Genomic DNA, 23073 nt, shown 5'->3' with positions numbered 1-23073 from the left:
CCCCGATCTCACAAGCCCAACCGCCACAAACACTTCTCTCCATCGCCGATCTCACAAGCCCAGCCGCCGACCCTTTTCTCCATCGCCGATCTCACAAGCCCAACCGCCACAAACCTTCTCTCCATTGCCGATCTCACAAGCCCAACCACCGACCCTTTTCTCCATCGCCGATCTCACAAGCCCAGCCGCCACAGACCCTTCCGTTTCGCTTTGCACTCATTCTGTTTCGATCGAGAAGGACCAAGCCACGCCGTTGGCGGCGAAATCGGGCGGTCAGTATCAGTTAGGGCTCGATTCGTCAGTGAAGGCCGTGAAACCGTGCCCCTTGGCGCAGGTCTCGTCGGCCGGTATCGAAACGGACAGGGTATCGGGCATGGGTTTCAGTTTGGCTGTGTTGATTTTTCTGGGTTTTTGTTTTGTTCTTCTTCACTGGTTTTGATGGACACGGCGTGTTGTGGTTGTTGTGGTTGTGCAGTGATTTTTATGGATTTGGCGGTGGTTGTGGCTGAACGTTGGTGGTTGAAAGAAATATTATTTTATTGTAGTGTTTATATTATTTTATTGTAGTGTTTATATTATTTTATTGTGTTAAAAGCTAAAATAGATCCACTGCTGTAGCATGTATGTAGGTAAAATAGATAAAGTGACTTTTTGTATAGCTAAATAGCTAAAATTTTACATCCACTGCTGTGGATGCTCTTAGGGACTTATTGTAAAATTTGACGTAGTATTTGAGTTATAAGGGTCTTCGTGGACAGGGCCGGCCCTTCCCACTAGGCTAATTAGGCCATTGCCTAAGGCCCTAAGTGGAAAGGAGGCCCCAAAATTTTAAAAAAGAAGGGCTAGTAGAAATAAAAAAATAAAAAATATAGTTTCAGATGAAATTTCAAAAAATCTAATACATTTTTGTGACCAAAGAACAAAAAATCTAAAATATTCTTATAAACATTGGTATCCCAAAACATTCTCTGGTCTAAACAAAATCAATTATCTAAAAAATATCATCCTCAACCTCTAGATAAATAAGAAATAAACTAGATAAAATGCAAATCCAGTCTAAAAAATTACCCACAAAACAAATCAAAAATCTCAAATCCCTAAAATTTACTCATACCTTTTCTCTCTCTCACTCTTGCTCTCCACCACTCTCTCTTAGCTAGATGATGATAGTTTGCGAAAATATTGACTTAAACTTGAATCTTTTCTCAAACATGATGTTTATTATGATATTGATGGTTTAGATTTATATTCAGAGTTAAAATTTTTAAAAGAAATTTTACAAATAAAAGAATATATTCCTATTGACATACTAAATAATATAAAAATGTTAGATTCATTTCCAAATGCATGCATTTCTTATAGAATTTTATTAATAGTACTTGTCATAGTTGCTTCTACAGGAAGGAGTTTTTCAAAATTAAAATTAATAAAATCATATCTAAGATCAACAATATTTCAAGAAAGATTAAGTAATTAACTATACTATCGATTGAAAATGAAATATTAAAAGAACTTGCATACAAAATTTTAATTAGTCAATTTACATCTTGAAAAGCAAGAAAAATAAATTTTAAATGAAATATATTATAATATAAAAATATTAAATAAATATTAATTTAATTAATAAATAAATATAAAAAATGCTCATTTTAGTTCTCATCTAAGGCCCCAAAATATCTAGAGGCTGCCTTGTTTGTAGAACACATATTTTATAGATACTAAAACATAGACCGACGACGAAATTGTCAACTGGTTATGGTTTTAGTTGTTGTAGTTAAAGATTGTATTTGATGCTCTACTTGAAAGAATTTCTAATTGAAGAAACTCACTCGACCGAGAATGAGACGCGCTCAAGTAAGAAAAGAAGTCCACTTAGCGAATCAAATTAAAGTAGGAGATTTTTCATTCAAGCAAGACCAAGGAAAGTAGAATACCTATTTTTCTTTTAACCTTAATTTCAGTTGTCACTTACACCCTACTTTGAGCACCTATATGGAGCGTGCCTTATGCGAGAGAGTAAGAGACTATAAAACTCAGAGCTTTCAAGAAAAAAGAAAAAAAAAATTTCATGCCTTTTTACGTTAAGCTTTATTGAAAAATCATGCTAGACTACCCACTCGCCTAGTGATCAAAAGACAGTGCTTGAGAGTTTGAAACCACAAAGTCTAATTCTAGTGATGTCCACTATAGCAAAATCTTCAAGAAGTTCGTTGAAGTGCTAGAAGTCTTGGTTTGTGCAAATGAGGTGTGCAAGGAGAATATCAATATAAAAGAATTCCGGAAGTTTTAGGGTGCTACGACTGTCGTAGGACGGCGAACAAGGCATTTGCAACTTCGCATAAGTTACAATAGAGGGTCTAACTGTACAAGAGTCATGTAGGGAGGTCATTGTAACTTTATTTCCTACAGTGCATTTTCTGCCTAAGTCCCCATAGTGGTTTTTACATTGAAGATGTTCTTGTTTGATTTTTCACTTTGTTACCAAATCCTATGTTGTACTTTATTGCTTTTATATTTCTAACATTAAGATTTGGTATATGCTAAATTATGGTAATTTGAATTTATCAGGATGTGGATAGGAGATCAAAATCGGTTGCTTCATATTTTTATTTACATTGCAGGATATATTGAACTTTTGGATACAAGTTGCAACCAAGGTAATTTGATAATAAAATCAATAATCTTGCAATTAACATAAGGGGTCTAAAATAGATGTTTTATCAAGGATTTAGTTATTAATGTACCTCGAGACATCGTGAACAAACCTGAATAAATTAGTAGTGGTAGTGAAAACATGTGCACACTTGACACATGACCTATATATAGGTCTGCTGACTCTTCATACTCCTCCTTTCAAGATGGCTCTTAGAGGGACAAGCCACCCTAATATCTAGAAAGAATAAGATCCAAGGTTTTGTCTAATGTTTATAATGCACAACCACCAATTATGGACTAGAATACAAATCTAAGACTCTATAATCTCATATCTGACTATATTACAAGCCCAAGAGAAATAAGTTGTACAAAAACTCACTACCTGAATATGACTACAACATATGCAAATGGGCAAGGGCGAATGGAAGGGGCCAGGCTCCTTGACTTTTCAAATTCCAACCCAGCTTGGCCTTTTTATTTTTCTATAGAAAAATTATATGTATTAAATTGTATAAGTAATCATTTAAAGTTATAAATTTTTAATTTTTGAGTAGTAATTCAGTACTTTCGAAATACAGTTGATTGATATGTCCTCTTTTCACATGAATGATGAGTTCTAATAATGAAATGTATGGTAGAACCCTCTAATCATGTGAGAGGAGAAAGTACCTCACTATACTTTGAGAGTATTAAATATTTTTTTTCTTTTAATATTCAATGTTTTCCACCATAAATAATTCATTAACTTTAAAATATTTAAAACATATGTTTCCAACAAAATCTAAGTATATCTCTCAAAGTAAAATCCAAGTATATCTTCAATGTTCTCCATAGAGCCCTCTCCAGTTGAAGTAGCCCATCGTTGCCTTATCCCCTACGCAGTTTCAAATTGTTCCCCAATTGCTCTATCTTTTCCATAAAGCTCAACCAATTTGTTGTAGTTTGGAATTAGTTTGTTCTTAAGCTATTTTGCTTTAAGTTTAGCCTGTTAAAAAATGACAACAAAATAAGAATTGTATTAGTACAATGAAATGACCTTGACAATTTTGATTGTAATCAAACAATTGGCACATAAGAAATTATAGCTTCCAAAACCAATGATGATTGATATTAATAATTATCAATTTATCATAAATAGAATTAAACCTCAATATTTAAGTTGCAATTAGTGAAGATCAACAAAGAGAAGATAATCATTGTGAGAATTGAGAAGTCAAGCGGTCTATCAAAACTCAAGAGGTTAGAAAGGGTCACATAGTGCTTACTGCAACATATTAATCTTTACAACTCATCTTAACTCAACTAGTACACAAGTCCATGTTAGAAAATCTATTATTGAAACAAATATATACGTAATATAAATGACAAACTTGGATTAGACTTTCCCAAACTTCCGTTTCAACACTCCATGTTTTGGTGATTGGACTCCAAGCAAAACAACTCAATCCATTCTTAAACACATCATAGCAATCTAACCAATTATACTAGATGGTTTTAAAGCGATTTTTTGCCTTTTGCTTGTCTATTGGTTTTTCAAATATTTCATGCAAATCCTTCACAATATTGTCATAGGGATGTGTGGTAAAGACTGAACCATTTCTATTACCTAGATGATGTTGATGCAAGAGTGCATCAATAAGCACATCATCCATAACAGCTATCCAATATTCTCTATCTTTCTTAACCACATCATTAGTAGTCCTTTTTTATAACATATTTGAACATATAAAAATATATTTGAGCAAATAAATATATTTAACAAAACCATCAGATTTAGCTGTTGTCATGTGCTAGCCCATTGAATGAAAAAACTTAACAAACCAATTTGTGAATTTAAAGACAAGCTATTGTCTTTCATTTTTGGAAACAGAAATAATTTAATTTTTATGTGTCAAAAGTAAAGAACTAGCAACAAGAAAATAGGAGAAAAGGCAAAGCATGACCTTTTTTTGCAGGTCACTCCCACCCAAAGTTTGTATTCCCTTATGAACAATGTATTCACTATCAACAACTCCCACTTTCCCAGTGCAGTCCCCCCTTGTATAATGCCATATTTACACATTATCCATGGCTAATGCAACATTTTATGTAGTGGCAACAATTTCAATGTCCTAGCATGGTAGAGGGAGAAGGGGAAAAAAAGAAACAAAAAAGGATTATAAGTCATTGAGCACATATGTAAAATAGACTTGACACCAGCTGGTTGTTACTTGTTATAAAATAATAAGATAATGTATATAACCAAGGCAGACCTGCATCTCAAAAAGGCAGATATGAAAAGTTGATGTAATAAAAGTTGACTTCTCTTTTCCATCCAAATTCTTGTTCTAAATTTAAAATGGGATTTATGTAAACCTCTTATATTATATGTAACCTTTTTGGCAATTTGGTATTCTTGTTATTTCCACGGCCAAAGAAGAAAGGCTGGTGGTGATGTCGCAATGGGGTTTCAAAGGGTTTGTTTGAAATATGCGTGTATTTTAAAAATAAGGGAAAAGAGTTAACCTATAGTTAATTAAAAATTGTTTTAAAGGGTCAAAGGTTTTGTAACTGAATTGGCACCTCCCCATGTACAAAGTGATTGGGGGTTTAGGGGAGAAAGGGTTCGAGCTATGGGGTTAGCAACATGATTTTTCGAGAGTTTGGATTAAAAAGAAAAGAGTTGGATCACCTGGAGGATCTTTATGTTGGGAAATTGCCTCAAATTCCAGTTGTGACTTGGAAAGTCAATTAGGTTTCCTAGTTGAAGAAGGAAAAATTAATTTGGGTTTCTCCTTGTTATAGAAGGAAAGACTATTCCTTGGTGTGGAAGGAAGTCTATTCCTTGTTAAAGAGGTAATGTATTCCTAGTCCAAGAGAGAATAGCAAAAGAGTCTTATAAATAAACAATGCTATAAAGAATTTGATGACTTTGAACCAAGAGTCCTCCCTATGGGGAGAGGGAAAATAGAGCGTGAAACCAAGAGAAAGGAAAAAATGATTTTCGCTTGGGAGGAATGCAAGGAGGAGAAGAGCAGCAGCAAGGATTGCCGCAAAAGAGAAAAGAGAGAGAGCAACCAAGAAGGAGCCACTTAGAGAAAAAGAAGATAGCCAAGAGAGAGCTATGCAAGGACAAGAAAATAAAAAGGAAAGAACAAAGTATTACCGCCTTTGAAAGAGATAATTAGTGTGTGTGTGAGAGCAAATAAAAATAAGAGAGATTATTTTTAGCTGTGAGATATACACAAGAATTATTGTAATTGATTTGATGATAGTGAAATTATTTAGAGTTTGTCCTGTGATTTTTTCCCTTCAAGAGAAAGGGTTTTCCACGTAAATTTTGTATTCTTGTGTGTAATTGCTATTTTGAATTGATAGTTTTTTTGATAATTATTTGGGACCCAATAAATGGTATCAAAGCTAAGGTTAAAGTGGAAGCAATAGCTGGAAAAGAAGGCAAGGCTTCAGGAATTGAGAAGTTTGATGGAACAAACTTTGGATATTAGAGGATGCAAATTGAAGATTATCTCTATGGGAAGAAGTTGCATTTGCCTCTGTTGGGGAAGACACCTGATAGATGAAGAATGAAACCTTGATAGACAGGTATTGGGAGTTATTCGATCAACTCTATTAAGATCATTTGCGCACAATGCTGTGAAAGAAAAGACCAACAGTGGTATCAGAGCTTGGTTGATTTAGTGGATGACTCTTTGTGTGAATTAAGATAAAAGGGAAGGGATTGCTTTGATTAAGGTGGAGCTATTCCAAGAGGAAAAGATGACTACTTGATTATAGGAGCTATCCCAAGAGGAAAGAAGATAGTTGAGGACAATTGATGGAATTTGAGTCAAGGTGGAGATTGTTGGGAAATTGCCTCAAATTCCAATTGTGACTTGAAAAATCAACTAAGTTTCCTAGTTGAAGAAGGAAAAATTAATTTGGGTTTCCTTGTTATAGAAGAAAATACTATTCCTTGGTGTGGAATGAAATCTATTCCTTGTTAAAAAAGTAATGTATTCCTAATCTAAGAGGAAATAGCAAAAGAGTCTTATAAATAGACAATACTACAAAGAATTTGATAAATTTGGTCCAAGAGTCCTCCCTATGAGGAGAGGGAAAATAGAGCGTGAAACCAAGAGAGAGAAAAAAAAAGATTTTCTCTTGGGAGGAATCCAAGAAGGAGGAGAGTAGCAACAAGGATTGCCGCAAAAGAGAAAAGAGAGAGAGCAGCCAAGAATGAGCCGCTTAGAGAAAAATAAGACAGCCAAGAGAGAGTTATGCGTGGAGAAGAAAATAAAAATAAGAGAGCAAAATGTTACCACCTTTGTCCCGTGATTTTTTCTCTTCAAGAAAAATGATTTTCCACATAAATTTTATGTTCTTATGTGTAATTGTTATTTTGAATTGATAGTTTTTTTTATAATATTATTTGGGACCCAACACTTTAATCACCATCTTAAATTAAAAACATACAAATAAATATTATTATAGATTTATCAAGATAAAATCTCTTTAAAAATTGTAACATATAGACATATAGTGGGGATCCACCATGGCTTTCTATCACGAGACATTTACTATTTCCCCCATATCAAACATGATATATAGCTTTCTAAAACCTTATTCCTCTATTAACTAATAAAAACTATGGGAAAAAAAAAAAAAAAAAAAAAAAAAAAAAAAAAAAAAAAAACCCTTGACTACTCAGAATATCAAGAATTTATCAGTTCAAGAAGCACTATTACAGAAAGAAAAATAATAATATAAAACGTATAAACCCACAAATAATATAACCACATAAACCCAATCTGAAGCAGTCCACATATAAATTCTATAATGCCAAGAAATGAATCACTTGCAAGGGGTGAACTTGCATGAGACTTGTCCATAACCAGAATTGGCTCTCCTGAACCGCAGTGCAGCGAGGAGGACATTTCGATTGGAGCCCATCAATGCCCAATTCATGCGTTGGGTCACACCAATTGCATTGTATGGAAATTGAAGGCTATTATAAGAGTTGAGAAAAGCAGTGGTCCCTTCCCTTAGAAGAGTCCTATAAGGGTCTCCTCTTCCTTGTAGGCCTTGCCACAATGTCATGTCTGTCCCATATCTTCTAGCTGCAAGCAAACCAAAAGCAACTGCTACCTTTGTGTCTGGGTTCACTGCCCTCCAGTAACACTTGTACTCAGGCATTGTCCAATTGCTGGGATATCACATAAATCAATTATGGGTCATGATCATACAATAGATTTAAGCCCTATTTTTATCTCTAACAAGAAAATGAGAAGAAGAATTTGAGTCTATGTTCTTCGTGAAAGAATTAGATGATAACACTGAATTACGAGACTCTTGACATATTTAAGCATTATTTAGAGGTAAAGGAATTTTTATTTTATAAAAGTAGGTCTCTGTTTATGACCAATTTTACATCCCCTCATGTAAAATGGAGTATACCTTCAGAAACATCACATTAAAGTTGCAAGAAACCTAAAAGTAACATGTCCAGTAACTAGCAAGTAATAGGTTCATAAAATGGAAATGTTCAATTCAATCCGAAAGTGAACAAATTTATGGCCAGAGCAATGCCCTAGCCAACTAACAACAAACAATTGTCCTTAATTGCTAGAAGAAAATTTATGTGACAAGTTACTCGTGATGCTCTAAAGTGATGTTACTATATTACTTTTTTTTGCTGAAGATGTTACTATGTTACTAATTCACAAGTCCTCAATCCAAAAAAAAAAAAAAAAAAAGAAGTCACAAGTCCAATTATTTGCTTTGTAGGTTCTAGCTTCTAATGGGAGTTGCCGGATTTAGATATTTCATTCTCTTTATCACATGATTTTTACCAAAGGTAATGTTGTCCTGTGCTCACATGTAAATGGTAAACACTTGTAATTATACTCTTTGAAGCCAGGGGGATATGTAAGTTATCATGTACACAGAATTGTTATCTCATTTATTAGTTACATACAATATCTCCCTCATATTTAATGGGCTCCACCACTTGTGAGACCCACATAATGTAAGAGAGATGTTGATTGTTGCATATAGCTGTACATATGATACATTTTTGTGCAGCTAGATTTTACCCTTAAACCTTGGTCAGCTTTCTTACAAAAATAAGGCCATTTTATGATTAAAAAAATCATTTTTCTTAAATCTATATATGTGTACATGATATGTGTAAAATTAGTTTTTATATATGTTATAAAGTAATACCACATATAATTTTCATTTGTCAAAATTATATCTATATTTGTCCATTTTTACATGACAAAATGGAAAGGATTAAAGGTTTGTTTGGAATTCACTTATTTTGTTGAATTTGAAAACTTTTTGTTAAAAACATTATAGATAAAAGTAAAAGTTAGTTAAAATAATACAATAGGCTTCATGAATAGAACCAAAAATAAGCTGAATAATAAAATAAGTTGGCAAAAATAAATAGTACCAAATAGACACTAAGTGTTGTGTTGGGTTGTACAAGCATGATGTAATAATGTACTACTAATGCAAGTATGTTGTAATATCTTAGTAGTAAAAATAAGCTCTGTCAAAAGTCTTGTAATTTATTGATAATTCACCCATAAAAACAACTGAGGTTCAAACTCTTCTCCCTTATGTATTGCCAAAGATAAAAAGTAAAAACCTTAGTGTGGTCAACTTACTCATGTAGGCATGCTGAAGCTTCTGAGAAAGGTAGTGTTGGCATTGGAGGCAGTGGTGGCAAAGGAGGCATTGGAGGGAGTGGTGGCAATGGAGGCAATGATGGCAATGGAGGCATTGGTGGCAGTTTAGGCATTGGGGGAAGCTTGAAAGGCGGAGGAGACACCACTGGTGTTACCGGTGCAGGCACAGGGTTAGTTGACCTTGGGCAAAATGACATAGGCTGAGCAGGCTGAGTAAGCAAAGGATCCACTGTATACATTTCCATGTCAAACATCCTAAACATGAGTCTAAGATTTTGGGCAGGTCCAGCAGCTGCACCACATCCCGTTGAACCCTGTCCACTGCCAGAAACTTGTGCATAACAACCACTCAAGTCCGGGGAACCATCAAACTTCATTGCATAGTTTCCAAACCAATTTGTAGTCTCTTCCCTTGACATTGTGACTTGTCCATTACTATTGGCACAGGCAACTGTAACTTTGATTCCTGCATTTAACAAACTGTATTATTTAGTTCAAATTACATTCTTATGTTATATGGACTCCTAGAAGTTATATGCCCCTTCTTTATTAACTACAACATAAAAGTAACACAACCACTTAAAAACAAAAACAAAAATATATATATATATATATATATATTATTAGGGGTTAAACTGTTAAAGTGTACTTGGAAGTCAACAAGAAATTATTCATAATGTCAAATTTAAGTACATTCCTTAAGTGTGTTGTATCAAAAAAAAAAAAAAAAAGACTCAAGATAATAACATTTATATTGTATTGTCAATTCAACTACCTAAGTTTTATTTAAGTTAATCATGAACTATTTCTCAATTGGGAAATCTTAAACAATTGAGGACTTAATAGCTCATAACAAATGTCCAAGCCCCATTCACAAAATGGCATTAAATGACAAGCATGCCCTCTAATACCATCCAAGATTGGTGAGTTGGTTTAACTGAATGAGGGTATAATATATGGAACTGCCAAAAAAATAAGAGATTTTATGCTACAAGATTGTATAGGAGAGAATATCTCAAACATAAATGAAGAATGTAGTAGGCAGGGGCTGTGGATCTCACCATAAATGGGATAATCAAAGAGAGACCTTTGGCCATCTTTGCACTGGTCACAGAAGACGGTGCCAGTGACCATGGTATCTGACTGAGCTCCATCAATGGCTGCAGCAAGAATGAGGAAACCTATGAAAAAGAGCTTCTCTAGCAAATCCATGAAGGTTTAGAAACTGTGGAAGGAGACCATGAACCAAAAAAGAGTTAAAGAGAAGGTTTGGTGTTATCAGAATGTGACCAATACTAAAGAGTACTAGTATGAGATACTTATATATATAGTTATATTCAACTCTCAACTGCCTACATTTAATGACGCCTGGAAATATGAAATGAAAACTACTGAAACTAGAGGAACTGTAAGTAGTACGGAACTTCATTTAAGATTGGCATTTGTGGGTAATAGACTTGCCTTGAAGATGCTGCATGCCAGAGAAATTGATCTGCTATTTCAAATTTTTACCCGCCAAACACTTAGACGTATATTAACTTCTTGTTATGACTTATTGTCATGAAGATCATGTTGGTTTTATGTTATCAATACATGATGGGAGATTTCAGATTATATAGGGAAGAGACTAAAAATTCTTTAGGTTTTAGATGCAGTGGTTGAATATTTGGCACCTAGTAAGGCAAGTGGTTGGGAATAAGGAGGAAGTCTTGTAGAGCGAAAAAAAAAAAATAGAACTTATTTTTTAGTTTTAAATTTTTTTTACAAGTGGGAGAGGGTGGATTAACCAAAAGGTTAAATCTACGAGTTTAGATCCAATTATGTTATATTAATTTCTCAATTTCTTTACCTTTCATCGATGCGGTAGTGGTACTTCCACCCATATGTGCATAACTCACATTTATAAGCAACAATTTTCCTCTCACGTACGAATTATTATCTCTTTATAGACTTACAGACCTCTCTCTTTTTGGGCCACAAACAAATCTTATTAATCATCTATTTATTGTGGATTTTTTCCTCTCCTATGCGTCATCCATAGTAACCAATTTATTAATCACATATCAAACTCGCACACGCTCATTCATGGAAACTTGGTACATCCACCTCCAATATCCTATTACATGGAATCTCAAGTTGCTTCATTCAATATCCTATTACAATATTGCAATTGCAGCAGTTGGAACCACTGCTATAGCCTATATAGGTCTACATGTGCAGATTTAGGGTTTTATATAGGTCTGTAGGTGCAATTTTAGGGTTTTTAGTGGCAATTCAAAACCTCTGCGATAGGTCCTGTATTTTGTTGTCATTCTTCATTGATATAGCACCATTGTCAATACTAAATGGTTGGGTCTTTTCCCAAGATCATGACCTTGTTGGAGAAACCATGTCCCTTCTCCAACCGAGATACCACTTGTTGGAGAAACAACATCTTAAAGAGACTCTAATTAAGATTTTAATACCACATATAAAAACCTCATTTAATTAAAAGCTTAAACTTGTTGGAATACTTACACTCACACATATATATCCGATAGATTCAAACAATAATTCTCTTTCAAGGGATAGTTGGGCAATACCGTTCAACCACCAAAAACTCTTTAAAGGCATTATAGGCATAGCTCTGTATACTTGCAAATTGATGAGCTTAATTGTACTTACGTTTTACTATCAGGACCTTTTACCTTCTTTTGTAATGTGAACTTCATTGATGGGGCTTGCTTGTATAGCTGTATTCAACCCATTGCCTTGTACTAATGTTGGATTTTCCTGTGCAAGTCGGAAAGATGTGTCACAATACCAATTAGTAGCAATAATGTAGCACGCCTTTGTGAATACTATTGTTTATTTCTGTTTCCACCTTGCATTAAATGTCTATGACCCGCAAGGTATTGAGATCAAGAAATACGATTTAACCAATATCAATATCTTAATTTTTACTGCAAAGAAATGCCAAATTCATAATGTACTCAATGAGTAAAAGTTAACGATAACAAAATTTAATTTCTTTCTGATCACGAACCGACACTGGTCTGAAAGAGATCGACAAATTTATGATCAAGGAATGGACCACACATGGCCCTACAGATATAATTGTAAAAAAAAAAACCTCCATTGAATGCCAGCTTCTAATATCCCAAGTATATTTGTTTTCTGTCCTTGAAATTCTTTGGGGTGATCTAAAAACATAGCTTAAAGTGCATCTAATATGCTAGTATTAAATATCATTTTTACTCTTTACAAAGAAAATAAAGTCAAACTATACATAAATGCCAGGAAAAACACATGCCTCATCATTGACTCTATGCTTATTAAATTAGGAAAAGTTAACAGTTACACAAGACATTTATTAGTTTATGAAATATTTTAAGAAATTTAAAAAAGAAAAAAGTAATCAACTTTTATTTATATATTTTTATATTTCCCATAAAAATGGTATTAAAAATTTCTTAAAATGGTTATTAACAAATGTCCTAAGAGCATCCGTTAATATAACTCAAATAATTTTAGGGAAAAGTTAATGAATGTTTTAAAGACATTAGTTTAAGAAACATTTTTAGAAACATTTATGGAAAAAGAAAAAAGTAACTAATTTTTCTAACAGATTTTTATATTTCACATAAAAACGGTATCTAAACTTTTCTAAAATAGTCCATTAACAAATTTCCTAAGGCATGTTATTACTACTTATTAACATGAGTAAAATTTAGGTACAGTACTTAGATGTTATTCCTTAAGTTCCATTTTTAAGATTCTGCCATGTGAATTTTTGCTCATGAGATGAAAATATATTTTTTAGTTAAGTAGCCACATGGCTGAATCTTAAGAGGAAAACTTAAAGAACAGCACCTAAGGTACTGTATCTAAATTTGTCCTATTAACATTTGGGTAAGATTTAGGTACAGTATTTAGGTGTTGTTCCTTAGGTTCTCCTCCTAAGATTATGTCATATGGATTTTTTCTCAAGGGATAGAAGTGTAGTTTTTAGTTAAACAACCACATGACTGAATTTTAAAATGAGAACCTAAGAAACAGCACCTAAGGTACTGTACTTAAGTTTTATCCTTAACATTTATCCCCAACACACTTGAGAACAAAACTCATCTACGCTAAGAAACCGTAAATAAATATTATTAGAGTTTGAGGCAGCATCCACAGCCTTTAATTCCATCAATTCTTGTAAAACTAGTTCTTTACACATTAGGCATGCCCATCAAGTCAACAAAAAGATGTGACTTGTGAGAGTGAAAATGGCAAGGTGTATGAAGTGTGTCGCACCTAACTCCTTCAAGGCAGTGCTTCTTTTCATATGTTCAAGACGTTGGCAGCTCTATAGCCGTAATACTACTTGACGCTTTAGCGGTAGCGGGCATTAGTTGGCCATCAAAGTAGTAGCGAGCATTGATGAAGAGCCTAGCTAGCTAGAGAGATCAAAGATGCGCTCATGTGCTACAATCCATTCCCCATAACCTTTTTCTTTTCAACTACATTGCACATGCTCAGATATAATGAGACTCATATACATCATTTTGGGTCATAAGCATTCACAATGGGAATGGTAACTACCATATGTTGTCTCTATTTAGCATTTGTCTCTCAAAAACCTCCACCATCCAGTCTTGCAAAATCTTCCAATCGTAAAAAAATTAGCTACAAAATTGATTGTAGCCTTAAGCTACAAAATTGATTGTAGCCTTAAGCTACAAACTCACTCAATATCTTTTTATTGGAAGTGAATTTTGACAAATCCACCATTGGATTACATCTTCTTCTTATATCCTCCATGTTTGCAAAATTTCAAGAAAATTAAAGATTAATAACTATGCCATCAATAAATTTTTAAATTGCAAGGTTTTTGTAATTTAAAATTATACATGAAATATAAGATTATAGATTATATAGTAAATAATATCCGATTGATACAAAAATTGACATGTGTATTAAGAGCATAAAGAACATGTAATTCAACGGTTAGATTTTCAAAATATGTAGTAATATTTATTTTATTGAGTGAGTTTGTAGCCAAAATTTACAACCAATTTTATAGCTAAACTTTGTCCTTGTGCTACAATACCGTCTTACATTTAAGACGGTACTGTAGCACAATTGTAAACCTAAATAATATTTTTTTTATTCCCTACTAAACAAATATCTGCCTCTTTTTCTCTTCATTGTCTCATCTCCTCTCCACTTTAGATTCTCTCTTCCCTCTTCGTCTCCCTCTTCGTCTTCATCACTCCTATCTAGTCTCTCTTCCCTTTCTTTCTCTCTCACCTCTTTTTTCTTCTTCCTCTCTATCTTCCCTTGAATCAAGCCTCCATGATGGAGATGTGGCGTGGGACTCATGGATCGATGGGTGGGTTTCATTTTCGGTGGCTGGGTTTCATTTTTGGTGGTATGGGTTTCAAGGATCAATGGATGGATTTCATTTTTGGTGGTGTGGGTGGATGCGCTTCATCATTCCTTGGTTCAGTGGTTGTGGTTTTTGTGGGTTGGTGGCGGTTGAGGTGGATTGGCAATCGGTGTGGGTTCCGATTTGTGGTGATATTAATATTCCAATTTGTGGTTCCAATTTGGTTCCGATTTGTTGGTCATTTGTGGGTTTTGTTTGGTGCTGATTTCAATGATATTGTTGGATTGGTGTGGGTTCGATTTTGCTAGGTTTCGTTGTTCATTTGTGGGTTTTATTTGGTTCCGATTGTGGTTATATTATTGGATTGGTGTGGGTTTGATTTTGCTAGGTTTTGTTGGTCATTTGTGAGTTTTATTTTGGTGGTGGTGGGTGATGGGTAGTGAGGCACGGGTGGTTTGTTTGAGTTTCGGTAGCCTTTTTGGGTTTGTTCATGGTGGAGGTGGTGGCAATAGGTGGTGGCAACAGGTAGTAGGTGGTTTTAGTGGAAGAGAGACAAAAATTATAGAAAGGAAAGAGATGGGAGAGAATAGATATGGTATTGGGATATATTATTTTATTGTATAGATATATTATTTTAATGTGTTGTATGATAAAATAAAAGTTGGGATGTTGGGTGTATTGTAAAATAGTATGATATAATTGATAAAGTAACTTTTTGAGATAGTAAAATAAAATAGGATAGAATTTTTGAATGAGAATGCTCTTATATGTTGGACCATTCTCATGTGCTTGTGAACATAAATTGGTATCCAAGATAAATTTAAAAAATGAGCTATGCTATATGCATTTTTTTTTTTTTTTTCAAAATGTAGTAAGTTGTAATTAATCTAACATCATTCTCACATATGTCTACCACAAACACAAATTTACACACGCCAAACACAACTTGCTGACAAATTATGAAATTGTGTGTTTATAAGTGTCGTTGGACTTTCCATTTAAATTCTCTATCATATAAGGTAGGAGACTCATTGATGAAACCATGAAACAACTCAATAATCTATTTGTTTGAGCGAAAAATATTTTTTACAATTTCCTATTACAAGTATACAGAAAACATATTAAGTGTATTTTTAGTTTATGGCAAAACATTCTTAAGGAGGTGCAAGGATATAGAGTCCATATTCTCAAAAAAAAAAAAAAAAAAAAAAAGGATATAGAGTCCATATTGATTGCTCAATTTGATCAACTTGCAGGTAGTTGAGCTCGTGATCAAGTTGAAAATTAATGTTCTAATGGCCAAACTAGTATTGATCAACATACAGATAGCCAAGATTGTGATCGAGTTGAAGATTCATATATCTGAATGAATCATGACGTCTCAATGGCCAAACTAGTCCAAATCAAATAGTTTGTTCAAAACAAATCACTCTAAAACTTAAGTTTGATTTTATTTCAAATAAAGAAACAATTTATTTTCGCTGGCTGGTTATTATTTTGGAAAAGAAGCAAATTTATGGTACTAGCTAGTAGCTACTCAAGGAGATGGAATATCGTACATATTTAAACCTTATAGTTTTAGATCAATTTCATTTAAACATATTTGTGTCATGTGTGCTTCAAACTACATTAGAAGGATAGCAACAAAAGGTTTAGATGGTTGCATTTTTTTTTTTTTTAAATGAGGTTTAAATGAAACTAGTTGAGAGCTTAAGGTTTAAATGAGGTTTAAGTGAAATATAATCTATCCAAAATATTATTAACTTTAGAGATATATTTTCCTTGAACAAAACCAAATGCTTCTCTTTTATGAGATTTTTTCTTTCTTTTTCCTTTGTGCTACCAGCCTACCACCCATAAAAATTTCATACACCTTTTTTCCTTTTTCCTTTTTTTTTATAAGATAGAAATTCTACACTACTCTAATCTAAGTATCTATATATGTGAAACTCTCTCTTGAAGACTTGAATTTTAGTCCTTACTCCCCCTACACCTCACAAGCATTTATACTTGTAATGTGATCATCGCACTAAGAATGTGCAGTGGTAAATATGGCTGACTAAATGGGAGAATATAATTATATCAACCACAACTTCGGCTCAATCTCCATGTCTTTAATGTCAAGTTGAATGACTAAATGCAAACCACCGCCTCTGTAGCCCAGCTTTCACACTGGTGGTGGTCCCGATGATTCTTGAAAACCTTTTTCTTTTTCGCTGAAGATTCTTGAAAACCTCTTTAACTTCCATTGGAATCTATAATAATGCCTCTACCAGCAATTCATGGGGTGTCACTTGAACCACAATCTGTGTACAGAGTATACCAGCCAACAGCTGGTTTGTTCCACCTAACAGCTATGGTGGTGCGATCAGATTTCTGATAATTACCGCAAACTATGTAAAAGAATCTCAGCACTGTTTTTTTTTTTTTTTTTTTTTTTTTTGGGTAATTCAATAATTAGGAGAGAAGGATTTCAGTAATAACATCTTTAAAGTGTCAATTGAACTATAAAACTTTTAGAAAAAATTACAATTTACCTACTTATAGTTTGGCCAAAATTTAAGAGCCCGTTTACTACATGTATTTAAACAACAGTTTTCTATTTTTTTAAAAATGTAAGTGAAAAAGTATGTGAAAATACGCGTAATATTGTTTAAAAACTGAAAACATGTGTTTGAACTCGCGTACCAAACAAGGCCTTACCTACCTGTAGTTTGAAATTTGACATTTTACCCACCTGAAATTAGTTCAGTTATAGTTCCATAGCATATCTTTGTTAAAAAAATGGCTACATATATAATTTTGCTCCACTTTTATGTTTCTCCTCAAAAAAACGAAAAACATAAAAATACAAGATCAAAAAGGATCTAGCAAAACATTTTTATTAAGAGATTTCAAACCACAGATAAGCAATTTAAATTTCAGTCAAATCTCGAGTGAATAAAATATCAAATGTCAAATCACATGTAGGCAACTTAAATTTCAGTGACTACAAATGAGTAAGTTGTAATTTACCCAAACTCTAACCCTAAAACTTCTAACACTCTTCTCCCTGTAAACGTTCATAAAAATATATATATATACACAAATTACGATGTCCTTTTAACTTTGAGCTGTACCATTTGTGAAAGGCTGGTTTGTAAAGTTGGGAGTTCTTATGGGCCAAGCATGCCTTTCATTCCAATTAAAATTGATCCATCTTAGGACAGCCTAATCCAAGTTCAACATCCAAACCACCGTTATGGCCCATGGGACAAGTGAAAGTATCTCTACGCGGCGCCATAAAAACGCTACCAGCGAGGAGATGATCCTAAAATTCAATGTCCCTTCTTTCCCACTGAAAGATCATCCATAATAGATTTTAGTTAAAAAAAACTACTCCCCAAGAAGAGGAACTGGTTATGACCAATTCCAATTCTCAATTCTCATAGCATAAAAATAGGACAATTTCTTCTACAAAGTGTAACAAACAAAATAAAATGCTCATAAACAGTAGTAACACTTAAAGGGATAACATCTACACGTATATAATCTCTTAATTTATTTAGTCACTGTTTCAAAACAACCGAACCGTAATCCACACACGTGATTAACATATGAGAACAAAATTTAATTGTAAATAATAATGTGAATAACACAAATGGATCTGAGTTGCAACACCTACTACAAACAAAGCCGTTTAGGCCAAACTAATGTCAGTACTTTAAAAGCCTACCAAAATTGTCTCCATACTGTTCAACAGTAACATTCACGGCATAACACCCAAAAACAGGATATAAATTAACCTAATAAAAAAATAAAGCATCTCATTAACCAAAAGCTTCTCACAATTTCAGTGTCTCTGTCAAACTTCAGCATTGCATGTAAGATCACCTCAATTTTCTTCACCAACACCATTCTCAACATTCTCGCCATTCTCACCATTCTCAATTTTCTCGGCACTGCACCCAAAAGAAAACAAATTAATAATAAAGTAAAATTAGTCATCAGGTTGCAGCAAATATGTAATGAAAGCAATATGGAGCAAGCTCAATAACTCTTTCTTTTGAAAACCATGAATAGATATTCCCTAGTTTTCTAGTTACATGCATTTAAAGTGGTAATATCTCTCACACTTGACATATGAATTAAAAAGAGGAGAGAGGGGGGGGGGGGGGGGGGGGGGGGGGGGGGGAATGGCTATGCATAATATATTGCATATTTGCATAGATGTCACGAGCAAGGTTGTCCAATGCCTGTCCTAATTTTTCCTGCTACATCAAAATCAGAAAGAATTACAACACTACGCAATTTTCAGCATGCAAAAAACCAACCAACATAGAAGTCATCAACTTCTTATACTCATGAATGTTGTAAGGTTCCCCAAAGATACTTTCAATTTAGAGCTGAAAGAGCTGAAATTTAAATACTCCCAATCCGTATGCATGTGAATATAAATGTAAGGATCAACGTTAAGAGGTGTCTCAAAGAGCCAAAAACACAGGTTGTTAGCTGAAAAGTAGATAGCCCATCTTTCATGCAGCAATGGTTATCAGTTCACAAGAAGACACAATAGGCAATAGCTCAAAAGGCAGAACACATATGTTGAAAACAATGAAAATTTTGTTTCACATTATGACCGACCCATACAGCCTACAATTTTCACCCTCTACAATACAAAGATTTAGTCCATTCATGTCTCCATACCTCATCATGTTACCAACATGGGTCAAATGTCTCAAGAAGCAGTGAAAGAAGAACTAGAAACTGTCCCAGGACAGGAATGTTTCAAAAAAAACCTTAATCATTTGCATGGTCCATTAATTAAATGCAATGCATTCATAAGAGAGCAGATTTAAATATGTAATAAGAATCCCGAACCAGAGTTAGCATCAAAAACCATTGAACTGAAAAAGGTGCATGATTTCTGACTGTTGACACTAGAAAGCAATCAGCAGCACCTAAGTGACAGCAAGCATAGTCAAAACACGAACATGTCTAATACAACAGACGACATGTCAATCTTCAAGATAATCAATTCATGAACATCACGTGTTGTACTTTTCGCATACAATAGCATCTTATCCCTCAAACTTTGGTTCACCAAAACCCTAGAGGCTCTTCCTCATGGTTGCCTAGAGCCCTTATCCTCAAAACCAAAACATTGCTCCAAGGTAGTCACTAAATGTTCTGACAAACAGGAACCAAGGGGGGTGGAATAAACCTGCAACTATATCGGAATGCAAGAACCAACTCTCTTTAATAATTCACATAACCTCCTTCTACAAACAATTAAGTATGTGATAGAGAGGATGACTTTGGATAGAACACAATGGCAAGAAAGAATACATGTAACGACCCTGATTAGTCTATTGACATCTATGGCTGACACCAAAGTTTTGGGACAAAGTCTTGGTTGTAGTTGTAAGTTACAAACACAAGTTTTGAACACACAACCACAACCTTAACCTCCACCCATTCTTATGGGAGAAGGAAGCACCACTTGAGCCAAAGCTCATCCTCCTCTCTCTCCCTAAAAAACTACTAGAGCAAATGAAACTAATACTTTCTCATGCCAACTGAGCTGGAAAACAATACTTCTACCAATCAAACAGTAAACAAGCAGGACCCAAAAAGCTATTTCATTCACATAATTCAAAACAATGAAATAAAAACCAATATGCATCAGAAACCAAACAAAGTAACAATCTTTCACAATTCATTGAACTAAACCAATAATAGCACAATTGAACAAACCTCTGGGGACGACTCTCCAACGGTGAATCCGGCTTCCTCCAAGTCCTTTCAGTCCTATCCTCAGCCCGACCACTCCCGAGCCCGAACGACCTCCTCCTCTCCAACTTCTCCGGCGCAGTCTCCTTAATCTTCACAGCCTCCAGCTGCTCATCAATCTTCTTCCAATCCTGCCCTTTCTCCGCCAGCACATCCTCCCTCGGCCTCGCCTCCCCAAACGGATTCACAGAACGCGGCGCAGCCGCCACTGGCACAAAAACCTTCGATTCCGCCTCCTCCCCCTCCTGCTTCTCAATATTCACAACAGGCAAAGTCCTCCGCTGCAAATTCAGCCTCGGCCTATCGCCACCAGCAGCCACACTCTCCTCCTTCTTGTTCCTCCCCCAATTCTCCGACGAATCCGCGCCGCCATTCGAAGCAAACCCCACCACCTTCCTCTCCGAGCTAAACCTCCGCCCCTCCGTCGGCGCAAACGCCTTGCTCGACCCCCAATTGTCCGAATCATCAGCCCTCGACTGCGAATTGAAGAAACCCCCTCTCTCTCTCTCTCCTCCTCTCTCTCCCCCTCTCTCTCCTCTCTCCCTCCGATCGAACCCGTTGCTTCCGATCGAAGTTTTCTTCGCGGCGCCCCAATCGTCGGTCTCATCAGCCCGAGACGGCCCCAACGGCTCCCGATTCGACTCCCGATTCCTCCTCCCCTCATCGGAAACCCTAGAAGACCCCCAGCGAGAACCCGAGTCCCCGTTACTCAAGCCATAAGATTTGAACCCGCCGCCGATCCGGCTTCGATCGCGCTCGATTTCTTCCTCGGTCCGCTGGCGCGGTCCAGTAGGGAGAGCCAAAAGCTCCTCAGTCGTTAAACCCTGCGGCTGCTGATGAGACTGCTTTTGCTGAGCTTGGCCCGGCTTGTAAGTACTGAACTCGGCCAAAGACAGAGTCTGACCCTTCTTCTTCTTCGACTTGGCCGGAGCCGAAGCCGCCGCCGCCGAAAGCGAAGGAAAATCCGCGAGCGGCTCGGCGTGAATCGCGGAATTCTGCTGCTGTTGTTGCTGTTGGAGAAGCTCTTCCTCTTCGTGTTGCTCGGCGTCTAGAGCCCACGCGCCTGGTTTGGCCCATGGAGACACTGTTGCCGCCATTGTTTGCGTGCTTTTTTGCGTGTTTGTTCGAAAGATTTGGGTTTGCGTTTGCGTTTTGGTTTTGGTTTGTTGATAGCGAAGAGAAAAAGGAAAGGGGTTTGAGGGTTTTATATATATATAGTGGGAGTGGATCGGACGGTGGAGAGTCAATGTGGGGGAAGTTGTGATTTGGATGATGGAATGGACGGTTGTGATGTGGGCTTTTATGTCTGCGTAAATCTTTCAGAGGATGAAAAAGTAGATTCTTGCTGAGATTTTTTTAGTTTATTTTTAGTTGTATGGAGTCGAATAAGAACATTCGGTTTGATTTTTTTTTTTTTTTGGGAGCAGATTCGGTTTGATTTTTGTTCTGAACAACAATGATCAAATCTTTTTATCATTCTTTTGGAAAGAAAAAATTTTATTACGTAAAGTGATAAAGAAAAAAAAAAGATCAGGTTAATGTATGGCACATATTATTTATCCATTTTAAAAAATTTATAACGAGAAATTAGTAAAAAAAATTATCATTTTTTATTTTATCGTAAAAAGTTTCTTAATATAGATTATTATTATGTAACTTAATGACACACTTTAGTGAAACCCAAGAAAAAATAATAGTTTCATGTGTAAGTGATAGGCAATCATTTATAGTCTATCACAATAGAATTGTAGTCAAAAGTTGTAAAATAAATTATGGTCCTAAAATCACTAAAAACAAATGTCTATTTTTTCACCCTCTTTTATATTTTTATTTTTGTGTTGTGACAGGTCCAATCTAGTACTATCTCAAATACTATTTAGGTAAGATATAAAAAATTGAATAGACTTTTTTTTGTGTCTTGTAAAGACTGAAATTCATTTTCTTTGCCTTTTTAAGATTTAAGATTGAGCCCCAAAAAAAAAAATTGTAATCCTCTCCTTTTCAATTTATTGGTTTTTTTTTTTTAAGGTTTAAAAATAGTTATCCACATTCTTAAGTGTGGAAGTTTTACAACCCTTAGTTTTTATTATTATATTAACATTTAAAAAAATATTTATATATTTTTTATGAATTATATATATATATATATATATATTGTTAAACTTGGTTGGTGGTAACTCTAATATAAAACAAGAGGCACTTTAAGAGGAGAAGAATGAGGAGTAGAATAGAATTGGTTAAAAATATGTTAATTTTGGGTCAAATTTGCTCTATTCTACTCTACTTCCCCTCTCCCTTAATCCATATGGACCATAAGAATATAACTGCGTGTTTATTTATTTATTTAGTTAATAATTGTGTCATTTCTAATTAAAACTTTTAAAAATAATAATAATACTTCTAAGAGGTGCTCTAGATAGACTTAAATCCACAATTTTTTTAGTTTAGGAAGCTCTTGATTTTCAATCTTTAAGTCAATCAATGAGTTGTCCAAAAAAAGAAGTTTACTCAACGCACTTTTACTATATTGTTATCAATTGCTTATCTTCTTTTTTTCTATTAATGTAAAAAAATATAAGCATTATATTCATTAACATGCGTTGCATTAGATTTGATGTG

At 34.7% G+C, this 23073-nt stretch overlaps 2 protein-coding genes across 2 annotated transcripts; both read right to left on the bottom strand.

Moving 5' to 3' along the window:
• Positions 1-7095: 7095 nt before the first annotated feature.
• LOC126706579 (protodermal factor 1) lies at positions 7096-10633 on the bottom strand. Its single transcript, XM_050406109.1, has 3 exons — positions 10388-10633; positions 9306-9792; positions 7096-7837 (listed from the first exon to the last, which is right to left on the bottom strand). Exons 1-3 carry the CDS (start codon positions 10536-10538, stop codon positions 7486-7488), a joined length of 990 nt encoding a protein of 329 aa, XP_050262066.1. The 5' UTR covers positions 10539-10633; the 3' UTR covers positions 7096-7485.
• A 7573-nt stretch (positions 10634-18206) lies between these two features.
• On the bottom strand, positions 18207-21644 carry LOC126707658 (eukaryotic translation initiation factor 4B3). The gene is made up of 2 exons (XM_050407428.1): positions 20419-21644; positions 18207-18623 (listed from the first exon to the last, which is right to left on the bottom strand). The coding sequence occupies exons 1-2, from the start codon at positions 21549-21551 to the stop codon at positions 18557-18559; spliced, it is 1200 nt and encodes a 399-aa protein (XP_050263385.1). The 5' UTR covers positions 21552-21644; the 3' UTR covers positions 18207-18556.
• Between the last annotated feature and the right edge of the window lie 1429 nt (positions 21645-23073).

This window comes from Quercus robur, chromosome 11 (assembly GCF_932294415.1).
Source record: "Quercus robur chromosome 11, dhQueRobu3.1, whole genome shotgun sequence".
In the NCBI taxonomy this organism is placed as follows: Eukaryota; Viridiplantae; Streptophyta; class Magnoliopsida; order Fagales; family Fagaceae; genus Quercus; species Quercus robur.
This window is presented reverse-complemented; position numbering and strand designations above follow the sequence as displayed.

What these genes read in the sequence shown, in the direction of transcription:
- LOC126706579 (XM_050406109.1), bottom strand. Translation starts at nt 10,538, where the DNA reads ATGGATTTGCTAGAGAAGCTCTTTTTCATAGGTTTCCTCATTCTTGCT. An exon ending in CTTTGATTATCCCATTTATG is followed by an intron (nt 9,793 to 10,387) that starts GTGAGATCCACA and finishes TGTTAAATGCAG; the next exon opens with GAATCAAAGTTACAGTTGCC. An exon ending in GCTTCAGCATGCCTACATGA is followed by an intron (nt 7,838 to 9,305) that starts GTAAGTTGACCA and finishes GTGATATCCCAG; the next exon opens with CAATTGGACAATGCCTGAGT.
- LOC126707658 (XM_050407428.1), bottom strand. Translation starts at nt 21,551, where the DNA reads ATGGCGGCAACAGTGTCTCCATGGGCCAAACCAGGCGCGTGGGCTCTA. An exon ending in TTGGAGAGTCGTCCCCAGAG is followed by an intron (nt 18,624 to 20,418) that starts GTTTGTTCAATT and finishes TTTTGGGTGCAG; the next exon opens with TGCCGAGAAAATTGAGAATG.